The sequence below is a fragment of the Carassius gibelio genome, chromosome A9, assembly GCF_023724105.1.
Source record: "Carassius gibelio isolate Cgi1373 ecotype wild population from Czech Republic chromosome A9, carGib1.2-hapl.c, whole genome shotgun sequence".
Classification (NCBI taxonomy): Eukaryota; Metazoa; Chordata; class Actinopteri; order Cypriniformes; family Cyprinidae; genus Carassius; species Carassius gibelio.
In genome coordinates this window covers 13810097-13822013 of record NC_068379.1, presented here as the reverse complement: position 1 = coordinate 13822013, position 11917 = coordinate 13810097, and the positions used below count along the sequence as shown (strand labels likewise).

Genomic DNA, 11917 nt, shown 5'->3' with positions numbered 1-11917 from the left:
ATGGAAGGAGGACTGGTGATGGACTGGATGGGAGGAGGACTGGTGATGGACTGGATGGGAGGAGGAGGAGGACTGGTGGTGGACTGGATGGGAGGAGGACCGGTGGCGGGCTGCTGGTTAGTACAACCTAAATGGTACAAAAAGAGGAAATTATTCACCTCCTGTAATAAGAACAAAGGTCCCCTTTTTTCTAGCATGGACTGTGCTCCATAAGGAAATGTCCAGTACATTTGTCTTTTGTATTCTTCTGTCTATAAATGCTGCCCTATGGACTCTATGCTCTCTGTAGAACTGAGGTGAGGCTGATTTTGTACTCTGGTGCAAATTGTAGGATCTCATTATCTCATGTGAAGTGGAGATATGTGTTTATAGTTTTTTAAGTTGAATTGAGCAATGCCTCTTGCTGTTGACTATTTTGCTATGTATAGCAGACAAATCAGTGAGCTATGTGGCTCACTGACTAGTAAAAGAAACTAGGTCTGCAAACAACTGTTATTTTCATAATCTTTTCAATGAATCAATAAGTTGTTTGGTCCATAAACCATCAGAAAATTAAAAAAAGGCTGACCAGTGTTTCCCAAAGTCAAAGATGATATATATATTTATATATTAATATGTAAGACTCTGAAAGTAGAAACATTTTTTATTAAACAAAAGAAACTAAAAGAAACACCTATTGGATAAAGCAAAGACCAAATTTGATGAAGCAACAAATGAATAGCTATTTTTGGCCCACTGTGGTTTGCCCTGTGACAGCGGTACCAAGAAAATCCACAACTGTAATTGCTGTCACATTTATTTTTATGTTGACTATGGAGTAAGATTTTAAATAATCGCACACACTTACCATCAATTAACAGTTCATAAAGAGCCTTCATCCTGTCCAGGCATTTTGCAGAATGGTCTGACAGCTGCCATTTTGGCTGGAGGACTTGTGCGGACCAGGTTTTCTGTTTCTTTGTTTTCTTTCCAATGAAGACTATGGCCTTGTACCCCAATGTGTTTAACTTTTCGACCTGAAAATAAAGATATAATATTATATATATATATATATATATATATATATATATATATATATATATATATATATATATATATATATATATACACACACAGAAATATAGGCAATTATAAATGTCTTAAACATTGTGGGCTACAGACGTTAAACACATACCAAGACAGATGCCTCATCAATAACATGAGAGGTGGTTTGGTTTTTGGTTTGGTTTTTGAACCACTTCTCCTTTCTGTCCTCAAAATTCTTAAGTTTTTTTGCCAGTCTTTGCTTTCTTGGCTGTACAGACTGGCAATATTTGCAGGTCTTGGTGGCCACACCAATAGCTGCTTTGCAGCCCACACAGGTTGTTATTGTTGACCCTCGTGGCATCTTAAAACTAGAATATAAAACAATCAACATTTAATAACCAAAGAGACATAGGAACTGCCTTATTTAAGTGTTACATTACAAATATTTGTAATTTGGACTATTTCAGTATTATCAGTAGGCTAGTGTCAGATATCAACACTTCATGTGTGTTTCATATTTTCAAACGCGATACAGCACGAGATATCATTAATATCGATGTAGTTTATTTTGCGTTTAAATGACTATACATTTCTGCCCTTGAGCCGTTTTAATGACCTGTGTGTAAGCTATTGCAGTGCATTTTGGGATTTGTAGTTTGAGTGAGTGGTGGGAGTGCGATTTACCGCGGGCCATTAATAAAAGACGTATGAAATTATCCGGCCACGGAAAAAATATTGATGCAGTTGACTGTTCTGCTGCAGTGACATGAATTTGGAATCAATAAAGTTTTCAACTTATCATTCTGAACTCGATTAGCACATTGCCGCCAACTGCAGCTAACGTTAAATGGGTAGGCTAATATACGTTAATGCTGGATAAACCCCTATGTCCTTGGACACATCCCTATAAATTCATGGTGATAAATAATTAACGAATGATGGCTTAGACAGCGCTAACTAACTTTATTATTCCGGTTCAGTAAGCATATGTTGATATCACTACGTGTATTCATTACCTACCTTTGAGGATGTACAGTATGAATTAGTGATGGGTCATGCGCAAAAGATGCGGCTCTGAGAGCCGATGCTTTGTAGTGAATCAGAAGAGCCGGTTCGCTTCGATTGAGAGCCGGCTCCAAAAATGTTTTTCCTTTGGCTGCTTACCTCAAGGCAGAACTTTGTTGTGATTGGTCAGCAATCGCATCGAGGCCAATCAGATGTGAGTATATGGGATCATAACATTATGTAAAAACAGAGAGGGGGGTGAAGTGAAGCGGCATTCCACTGCAAGTTAACGAGTCGTAACAACGTTAATGGAGGGGAGACTGTGTGTATTGTGGCAACATCTGTTCCTTCAGAGAGAATCTAAAAAAACAGGGCAGATAATCACAGAAAAAAGAAATATGATCAGTCCATCAAAGCTGAGGCATCTGATTTTTTTTGAATGCCAATCTTCACTGAGGACATTAAAACTGTTTGCTTGAGTTTGGTTCTAGTTCTGTGGATTTATTTGCGGTTTTGTTGTTAATTTGTGCAATAAAATTTTTGTTTAAAATATTAAACAAAAGACTGGTTTTGTAACAAAATAAATGCACAAAACTTAAGCAATTATAATGATTCTCATAAAAAATACTGCACATGAAAGGGTTTTCAACACACAAACCATTAATATTTGCAAAATTATGGTAAAACAAAGCTCTGAAAAAATCCTAAATTAAGACCCATTCAGGAGTCGAAAGAGCCGGATCTTCTTTGGAAGCTGAGCCAAAAGAGCCGAACTTCCCATCACTGGTATGAATGCTGGGTGGCGGAAAGAGCGGACACCCCCCCCCCCCACTCACTTGTCAATCTGCTGACCTCTGTGCCTCTGTGATAGGGCAACCCACGTGTCAATCAATGACCTCTCAGAGCTACGTTGCCCACACTTAAAAACGTGATGCCACTTTTGTGACAGTTACATTTAACCATTGTATGGTGTTCGGGTCTGTTGGACCCGTTTTCATTTTTTATCAAAATAAAAATGATACGATTAATTATTTGTTCAAACTCAGACACTTTGGCCTTAGCTCATTTTCTGTGAAGAATATATATTTATTTAATCCTTTTGCAGATGCTTTTGTCCAAAGCGACTTACAAATAAATACAATATTTACAATAGAAAATATATTTGAACACATTTTCAATGGCCACACACTGAACACCACATTTATATTACACACAGGATGTTCGGGTCCACTGGACTAAAAGAAGACCGGGGGCTGATAAAAGTGTGGAAATTGTAGGTCCTGTGTACCTTTACTCTGTCCCCTCCTGTTAGGGCCTGCTGTTAGTGTGTGTGTGTGTGTGTTTTTGTATATGGTTTATGATGACACAAATTTGCATAATGACATGGGTATTACAACGAAAACATGGTTTGTGAGGACATCTGTGTCCTCATAAACCATAACGCTTTAAAAAACCATACTAAATGGTGTAAAAAAAAAAAAAATGGAGAGTCCCCGTAAACCACATATCCAAGTGTGTGTATGTGTGTGCGCGTGCGTGTGTGAGAGAGAGTTATATACTAGTGAACCATGCCATCCAATAAAGCACTGCAAACACTTTTCTTGTCTACTTAAATCTAACTATATCATTAGATGCATTGTGTAGCCTATTTGCTGTGGCATATATAAATGATTTGAATGACTGTGTTCATCCTGGCATAAAACCCTCCATAATCATAAAGATAAAAAAAAATCTCAAACAATCCTCATTTTGATCATAATTTCAACACACACACACACACAGGGGCGTTGCACAAGATCCCGGGCCCTATGCAGTCCTGATGGGCCTCCCTAAAAATATCCAGGTAAAATAAAATATATTCCAGACTTTTCAAGGACCCTCTCTTCCTTTGGGGCCCTTGTAATCAGTACTGGTTTTACCCCTAGTCTGATGCCCCTGCACACACGCACACACACACACACACACACACACACACACACACACACACTTGAAGCCCTCAAAGTGCTCTCTGAACCAGAGGCTGTTAGGGTACATGTCCAAAATGTGTTTTTTTTTTAACTTTGTCATAGAGCTTAACCAAATACATCTATGGAAAGGTCTTGACCTGGAGAGTAACATATATCAATCTAAAGGTTCTATATTATTCCTGCTTTGAGATATTGACCTTTGAACCTTAACCACAGGGCATATTTGAAGGCTTATAATTATGGGACAAAAAGGGTTACATACATGAGACAAACTGTAATAGAAAGATGTTGACATGGGTTATAAATTCAGCATAGTCACAAAGGGATGTGGTGGGGAGGGGGGTGTGCTATGGTGTAAAAATAAAAATCCCCAATTGAACAAGACAATATTTAAAGTCTGATGCCAAAAATTTGTTTGATATCCCCTAAAATCCCTGGAATGCCACCAATTAAGTATTTACAACTTCCAATTTTAAGAAAAACCCAGTGTTTTAAAAAAAACTACAACTCCCTAGACCCCTCTTCAGTAATTGTGTTGACATCAGCACCCCAGTTGTAGTTCTTCCGTTTTAGGGTTGTGCTAGGGTTGTAAAAACATATATCTACCCAATATATCAAATATCACAAACTGACTAATAAATAATTATACTGCATGTATATGATCTTTGCTAAAAGAGGACAAATGTTTGTTTAATGACGATAGTTTAACTAAAACATGAGACCAGCGCGCCAACTGCTCTGCTCACGTAACGCAAAGCGGACTGTCCTAATCTCCATAGTAACGGCCATGGACAATGTTGATACTTTCCTTATCAAAAATGTTAAAAAAAAGAACACACACACATTTATTTTTCATAACTGAAGGCGTGATTATTGAAACCGTTATTTGATGTCAATCTACTGTAACGTTAGTGCTGCGTTATAAAACACAAATATAATTAAGACAAGAGATATTTAATTTTCCACTTAATGTCCGCCGTTTTTGTTTTCCCGACAGGAACCTCGAGAGTCACATGATTGAGACACAAAACAAATTTTTTGGAAAGTTTAACAATCACACAGTTTGCGAAAGAATTGACATTTCCCCTCTGACATTTCCGCTTGACAGCTGTTATGTCTGCATAAAGCGCCTGCAGTCCTAGCCTGGATGTCAATCAGTTCGCTGTGATTGGCCGCCTCGTCCAGCTGCAGTCACCTTCCCCACGTGAGCAGTTGACAGCATCATGAATATGAAGCCTAAAATATCGTTTTCGCCCTAGTGGCTTGCTATCGTACAGGTAATATGAGTAAGTTAACACTGGCAAAGGCTAATTAATATATAATAATATAATATATAATAATATATGTCTAATAATATATTACTTATAAGATACAATATTCAGTTTAATTTTACAAGAGTGTCTGGCCCTGATAGTGTCTGCCGAGAAATGGTTTGGCCCTCGGACAAGTGTAGTTGATGACCCCTGCCTTAGAATATAGGCCTAATACTACTTACTTGAAAGGAACAACTCACACAATGGGATAAAACAGTAAACTGACTTAAATGAAAACTATTCATGAATCAAACAAAAGAGACATGACTATAGTTGAAACAACAGTTCATTTTACTGGGTGAAATTAATAAAGTAGGCTTTCTAGAGCTAAGAGACTATGCCCTGTACAAAATAAAGACTATATATATTTAGAAAGGTAGGGGTGTGTGTGTGTGTGTGTGTGCGCGTGTGTGAACGAGAGAGTGAGAGTGTGTGTGAGAGTGAGTGTATGTATGTATGTGTGTGTGAGTTTGTGTGTGAGCGAGTGAGTGTGTTTGTGTGTGTGGTTGTTTGAGCGAGTGAGTGTGTGAGAGTGAGTGAGTATTGATATACTATACTAACGTGGAAACATAAGCTGGAATAGCACACTGTTGGAGAGAGTAAGAATACAATAGGCTATGTAAACTACAGTAGGTACACTATATGCAAACTATAGTGAAGCTATGTAGGGATGCGCAATACATTTTGACCAAAAAAGTAATGCTATAAAAAACAAAGGTAATTTGTCATGTTTGACAGTTGTGAATCACCAGTGATTGGGTTGGGGGAGAGGGTGGGGACTAATGGGCTAACATTATGGGTTTTTACAGTATCAGAGGAATTTGCAGTACATGCTCTAAACACAAAGAAATATTACAACAGCAGTAAAATAACCTCAGGTTTCACATACAAGTTATTACAGCACTGACGTTTGGGTTCAACACAATGTAAACACATCATCTCCCTAATAACTACTCTCCCAGTTCCTCATCAGTTGAGGAAGTATTCTCTGAGTCTTCCTCTTCAGAAAAGTCATCTAAGGGCAATGTTTGCAGTCCAAGAATACATTTGTATGTTGTGCGTGCTTTAGCCAGTTGTGCTTCAACTTCACGCAATCTTCTCTTCAGCACACAGAGTAGTCCTTCACGTCCTTTCTCCATTAAGCCCTCTGTACTGCCTGAGAATGTGACATTAAAATATAAAGAAATGAGCCAATGGTTACCAGAGAAGCAAATAGAAGAAAGAGACTTCCTATGTGTTGTCCTTACATTTCCCAGTGGTGTCTTCAGTCAGCTGAAAGGTAAACTCTTCGATCAGTCCAGCAACACTCCTCATGTACTCCATGTGCTGCTTGACTTCGCGAACCACAATAAATTCTTCTTCTTTTAGTCTAGCCAGCAGCATTACCTTGTCAAAAACATTTTTTTTTCGCTCCATATCACCATGACCTGCAATACATTACATCAAAGTGTTATCTTACAACCTCCTATAAAAATATTGGGACAGAAGATGTTTTGCATGCTGTACTACTACAATAGAGAAATAAACCCTGACAGGATGAGATAGAACATCAGCGCTTCGCGAAGGGGTCTGATCACATCCATTTACAAATTACTGCATTCTTTTTTTTTGCATATTGCCCAAGTGTCTTAACATTTTTTTTTACATCGGATTCCATATTTACATCAAGATCTGTGAATCAAACAATTTGTATTCAGTGCATTTCAGGGGAAGTACTTACATTCCCATGGCCAGGAGTAGTTGTCCACAGCCAGGAGTTCATTGGGAGGAGGCAGTTTTTCAACTTCCCCCACAGTAGCATTGTGGTCATTGATGGCAACTTCCAAGGCTTTCTTCTCAACAGCAATCTTTCTTCTCAGTTGATGCCTTCGCTTGTTCCCACCTACAATGAGAAACACAAAATGAGTGTACATTCACACGATCACTACACAAAAGCACCATACAAAGTAAGACTTCACAATATGTGTGTATGTTTTATGATTATTGTGACAGATGTTGTGTGATAATTTTTGCTTAACAAGTTTCATAATCATTTGAAAAATTGTGAAAAAATTTTTTTTTTCAGAATCTACTTTTTTTTATTTTAAATAGAGTACAAAATTGGTAGGTCAGGATATCTCTGCACTATGCAGAAATATTGGAAATATTTGGATATTGCACTCAACCTTATTATGATTTTGACAGTTTTTCAGTATGCTGCCCTGACTTGTAGTAAACCTATTTCAAAAGATGTTTTTTTTTTTTAATAAAAGGCTTTGCTATTTTTACTATGTATAAATCAGTAGTGAATTCATTTTTCACAAATCTGCATTACTAGCGGCCTTTTCTGCCCTCACCAGACTGACGATACAGCTGAAATTTTCGCTGTTTGATGCCCAAATATAGCCCCTCGATGGTCCTCTGCAGGTCATTTTGGATTGTTGCTCCTTTGGACGACAACAAACAAATTGATTAATGCCAATTTCAGTTTACAATCAGCCTATTTTCAGATGCCCTGTACAAGAGCAGAGCCTATGATTCTTAAAATATCGCATCAAATAATTTTTTCAAAGTACCTGAGGTCCACTGCTGCACATCAGACAACCACTGCTGGACTGTGTCTTGCTGTAGAGATAACTCAGTTGTGAGTTTCTCCAGGTCCTTTGTTGCCTCTGCAATCCTTTGTACAGTCTATCCAAAAGAAATATCCTTGTTAACAAATGCTGAGAATTTAAAAACAAAAATGTTATTATACATATTTTCCTAGTTGTACCTTGATGTATCTTTTGGCCAGTGTCCGGTCAAGGTTTTCTGCCTTTCGCTTGTTCCAGCCACTTGCCTGGATAGTTAGCATGTCTGTGCGAACTTGACACACAATGTATGTGCAGTAATTTAGGTTCACAGTGAGGACCACAGGTCAGATACCACATTGATCATTCTCTAATATTGTCACATAAACCTGGAAATAATCATACAATTAATTAACGTGTCAGAAGTTAAATTATTATTAAGAGAATCCTGATCAGTGTAAAAGTGCTGACTAGACAGTTGTTTTCTAAGGGAGCACCTATGCATGGAACTCTAAAAAGCAAAGGCCGAGCATTAGTGTTAAAACCACTTGGTCTCAATTTGGACACAACTTTACATGAAAAATGCTTACCGGCTTTTGACATGTACTTGGAACATATGGCTGCTCGAGAGAGGAAGCTGTTAACCTGTTCAACCTCCTCCCCGATTGTTGTTCCAGCTCCTTCTTGATTGCGTCCCCCCCATTTTAACTGAAACACATTTAAATGTTATAATTTGGAAAACAACAAGTAGGGGCAGAGGAAAGACAATCATAATGTGTGTTGCAAATGGTAGGTAATACATCTAATTGTCATTATTACCTCACACATCCATGAATGCGCTTTTGCATGCATGATGGAGAGAAATGGGCGCATGTTCAGCAAGTCCTCCAACTCTGGACAGTGGCCCACAACTTTCTGCAGATATGGCCAATATTTGCAGACCACATCAGAGCAAAAAAACTGGACGGTCTGTGAAGCTAGCTGTTTCTGGAGATATAATGGGTATGCAAATATTTCTCCACGGAACATATTCAGTCCCTTGAGCAAAACCCCATGACGGCAGACAGCAACTTCAACACCTTCCTCGTCTAGTTTGCTTCCAGACTTGTTGGCAGACTCTCGTGCTGCGGTCCACTGACCCGCACCACATCTCCCTTTCCCTGGATTCTTAAAAAGATCATGGTATTATGGCATTTGATGCAAACCAAATAATGTTTAAATTTTGGGGAAAAAACTGGCAAGCATTCATAAAAATGTAAAATTGTGGTGTTACACATGAAATATAAATTTAGCTTACATGTCCAGTTGTTTCATGGATGTAATCAACAAAGGAGGACACATCAGCATCATTGGCCAAAAAGACTCCATCAAAAAACCCATCAGGTCTTGAAAGAAATATATAGATGTGGGTTAAATTTACTATATAAAAGTAATTTGTGGCTCACTAGCATTTCATTGTACATGAATGTTACACACCCTGGTTGGCTTTTGAAACGATATAATTTGCGGTTCCCATCCACTGCAACTGCCAACATGGATGGTGTGCATGCAGGGCACTGAAAATGCTGGACCTGAGACAGCTTGTCAACCTCAAATTTGGCATAGGCCCATTCGAGGAAGGCCCTCTGCATTGTGTCCCCACAAATCTTACCACTCTTAGAGCAAAAGTGAAAAACAAAAAAGTAAGTAACTGTGTCGAAGGTTGGCTTTAGACTGTGGTCATGATGAAGAAAGGGCTCTGTCAAGAAATATGTGCTGAAACTTTGGGGATTGTAACAACAAGTCCTAACAATGAATCTGTTCTATGAATCTCTAAAAGGTGATCCAAACAGGATAACTAAATGATGAGTCCACTCACTCGCCCGAAGAGTTTTGTACGACACTCGAGCATGCTGACAAAAGCTTGTCTGGACATCCCTGGGGCAGTGATTTTTAGATCCTCATACGTGGTGAACAAGTCCACCATGTACAAGGTCTCAAAATTGACAGTGGCTGGCCAGTAACCACTTTCAACCAGATCACTTATGGTCACTGGCAAGGTTTTTCCACAGGAGCAGTTTACTGATGGAAGGAAGAGGTTGTATCTTCCTGAAATTTCAGACAAAAACAATTATCTCTTGTTCACAAGAAACAAAAAACACAATATGAAGAAATAATAAAAAAAATTTTTTACCATTCATTCCAATTAAAATAACTGGCTTTCCCTTGGAAAAGCTTGTTTGCCCAGTGGAGCAGTCGCAGCAGGGAGGAACGATTGGTAACATGCAATCTAAAAAGCAGAATTAGTTTACATATTAGAGTAAATGGAACCCAAAACTCAACAGAGAGGGTGTTGTTTCTATCAAACACAACTTAATCCAGCATGTTTGTTGGAGTAAACCAGGATTTGTGTAAAATGTAAAACAGCCTATATAACCTGAGACTTAAAAACCACCTTTTTCATGATAGGAGAATTTCCCTCCCTCGTGCTGCTGAACAAAAGTGGATGGCTGCAGTTGTCTGAAGAACCCCTCCACCATGGATGCTCTGTTATGAAGCACCAGGGCCTCATGTGTGGAAAGGTCACAGGCTGTGCAGTAGAGTGATCGTGGTAAACAGTCCCTACACATCACTACTGCAGCCTTGTGTCCACAGTGATGGCAAACCCCCTCCTTGGGCTTCTCAGATGACAACATATTGTTCACCATGAAGGGCCTCATTACTGTCCAATTCTCCAGAGAGGTAGTTTGCCTGTTCCTCCACTCTGAGGGGAAAGACTGTTCATCACCACTTCCCAAGAGTTCTCGGACATCTTGAATGAGGGAGTCTGAAAATGAAAATGGAAGAAGGCATTGTTAAATCTGGGCAATTACCACATAACAAATGTGGAAAAAAGTATTAAGGGAAAAAAACCAAAATTTTCGATGATCACTGTGTCTTCAGTTGTGCTGGTAGACGGAGCACAGGACACGCTTTTAACGCTTGCTGAAGAAACTGCAAAAATATAAATATCAATTTAGAACTTGCTCAATAAATAATGAATGCAACTAATGATGAAAAAACAGACAAAAAACCAACCAGTAGCTGAATCTCGCTTTCGTTTCTCTCCAGCTCTACATCTTTTTGGCAGAGGTTGACCATCTTTGTCCTCATCAGGCCAAACACACAACTTTGTGGATTGTTTTGAACCTCCTTTAGTTTGTCCATGCTGATCCACCTAAATAAACAATTAAGCCACAGAATAAACCACCACCCACCAAGGTTATCACCACCTATAAACATCTCATTATAAAACCAATGTTATAATATTACATTGTAAAAATTCAGTCTAACGGTTGTGGCCCTGTCTAGAAAACCCGTTCTTCATTGAAAAATAGAAAAGAAAGTTAAACGTTTTGACAGAATATTGAATTAAACTCTCACTGGCTCTAACGTGTGAACTCAGCTCAGCTCAGCACTATAGCTTGCATTTGAATAAAGACATTTAACCTGGTACTGTATAGTTGCACTTTGTTTGGAGTGTTGCAATTTTGCACATTGATACTTCTTCCCTGCTATACCTCAGAGCCTATTATGGTCTTAGACATTGTAATTAGTATGTAATTCGTATACTTTTTCCACAACTGAGATGTTATTTACCTTGCACTCATCCAGGAATGCATCAACCAGGAATATGGCATCTTCGGGGTCAAGGTGATTCATTTTCAGCTTGGTCAAGTTAATTTTCCACGCTTCTTTTTCCTCCTTGTCTAACTTTCCCTGCTTATTTTCCCTCGTATTCTTCGTCTTCTTCTTCTTCTTCTTCTTCTTCTTCTTCTTCTTCTTCTTCTTCTTCTTCTTCTTCTTCTTCTTCTTCTTCGTGGGGCCTTGACGCGTCAACACCCAACACCCACCAATGAGATCGCACCACACAAATGCACGGAGGTTATTTTTTTTTATTTTTTTTATTATGCCATACATCAAAAAAAAAAAAAAAAAAAAAAAAAAAATACAAAGAGAAACATTAAAATGAGAAGGAAAATATGAACAACAATATTAAAACCATGCCAGAGGACAATAATAACCATAAAAAAATGCA

General features: G+C 38.4%; 1 protein-coding gene across 1 annotated transcript; it reads right to left on the bottom strand.

The window, feature by feature from the left end:
* Nucleotides 1-5593: 5593 nt before the first annotated feature.
* LOC128019673 (uncharacterized) lies at nucleotides 5594-11665 on the bottom strand. The gene is made up of 16 exons (XM_052605779.1): nucleotides 11479-11665; nucleotides 10918-11056; nucleotides 10753-10833; nucleotides 10295-10666; nucleotides 10034-10129; nucleotides 9719-9948; nucleotides 9337-9515; nucleotides 9158-9245; nucleotides 8680-9027; nucleotides 8451-8568; nucleotides 8064-8155; nucleotides 7867-7981; nucleotides 7648-7737; nucleotides 7032-7193; nucleotides 6559-6738; nucleotides 5594-6467 (listed from the first exon to the last, which is right to left on the bottom strand). The coding sequence occupies exons 1-16, from the start codon at nucleotides 11539-11541 to the stop codon at nucleotides 6262-6264; spliced, it is 2559 nt and encodes an 852-aa protein (XP_052461739.1). The 5' UTR covers nucleotides 11542-11665; the 3' UTR covers nucleotides 5594-6261.
* Nucleotides 11666-11917: the final 252 nt, after the last annotated feature.

Excerpts from the sequence above, each read along its gene's own strand:
- LOC128019673 (XM_052605779.1), bottom strand. The coding sequence starts at position 11,541 with ATGAATCACCTTGACCCCGAAGATGCCATATTCCTGGTTGATGCATTC. Across the intron at positions 9,246-9,336 it reads CGTTTCAAAAGCCAACCAGG|ACCTGATGGGTTTTTTGATG; the intron begins GTGTGTAACATT and ends ATTTCTTTCAAG. Across the intron at positions 7,982-8,063 it reads TGGCCAAAAGATACATCAAG|ACTGTACAAAGGATTGCAGA; the intron begins GTACAACTAGGA and ends TCTTTTGGATAG.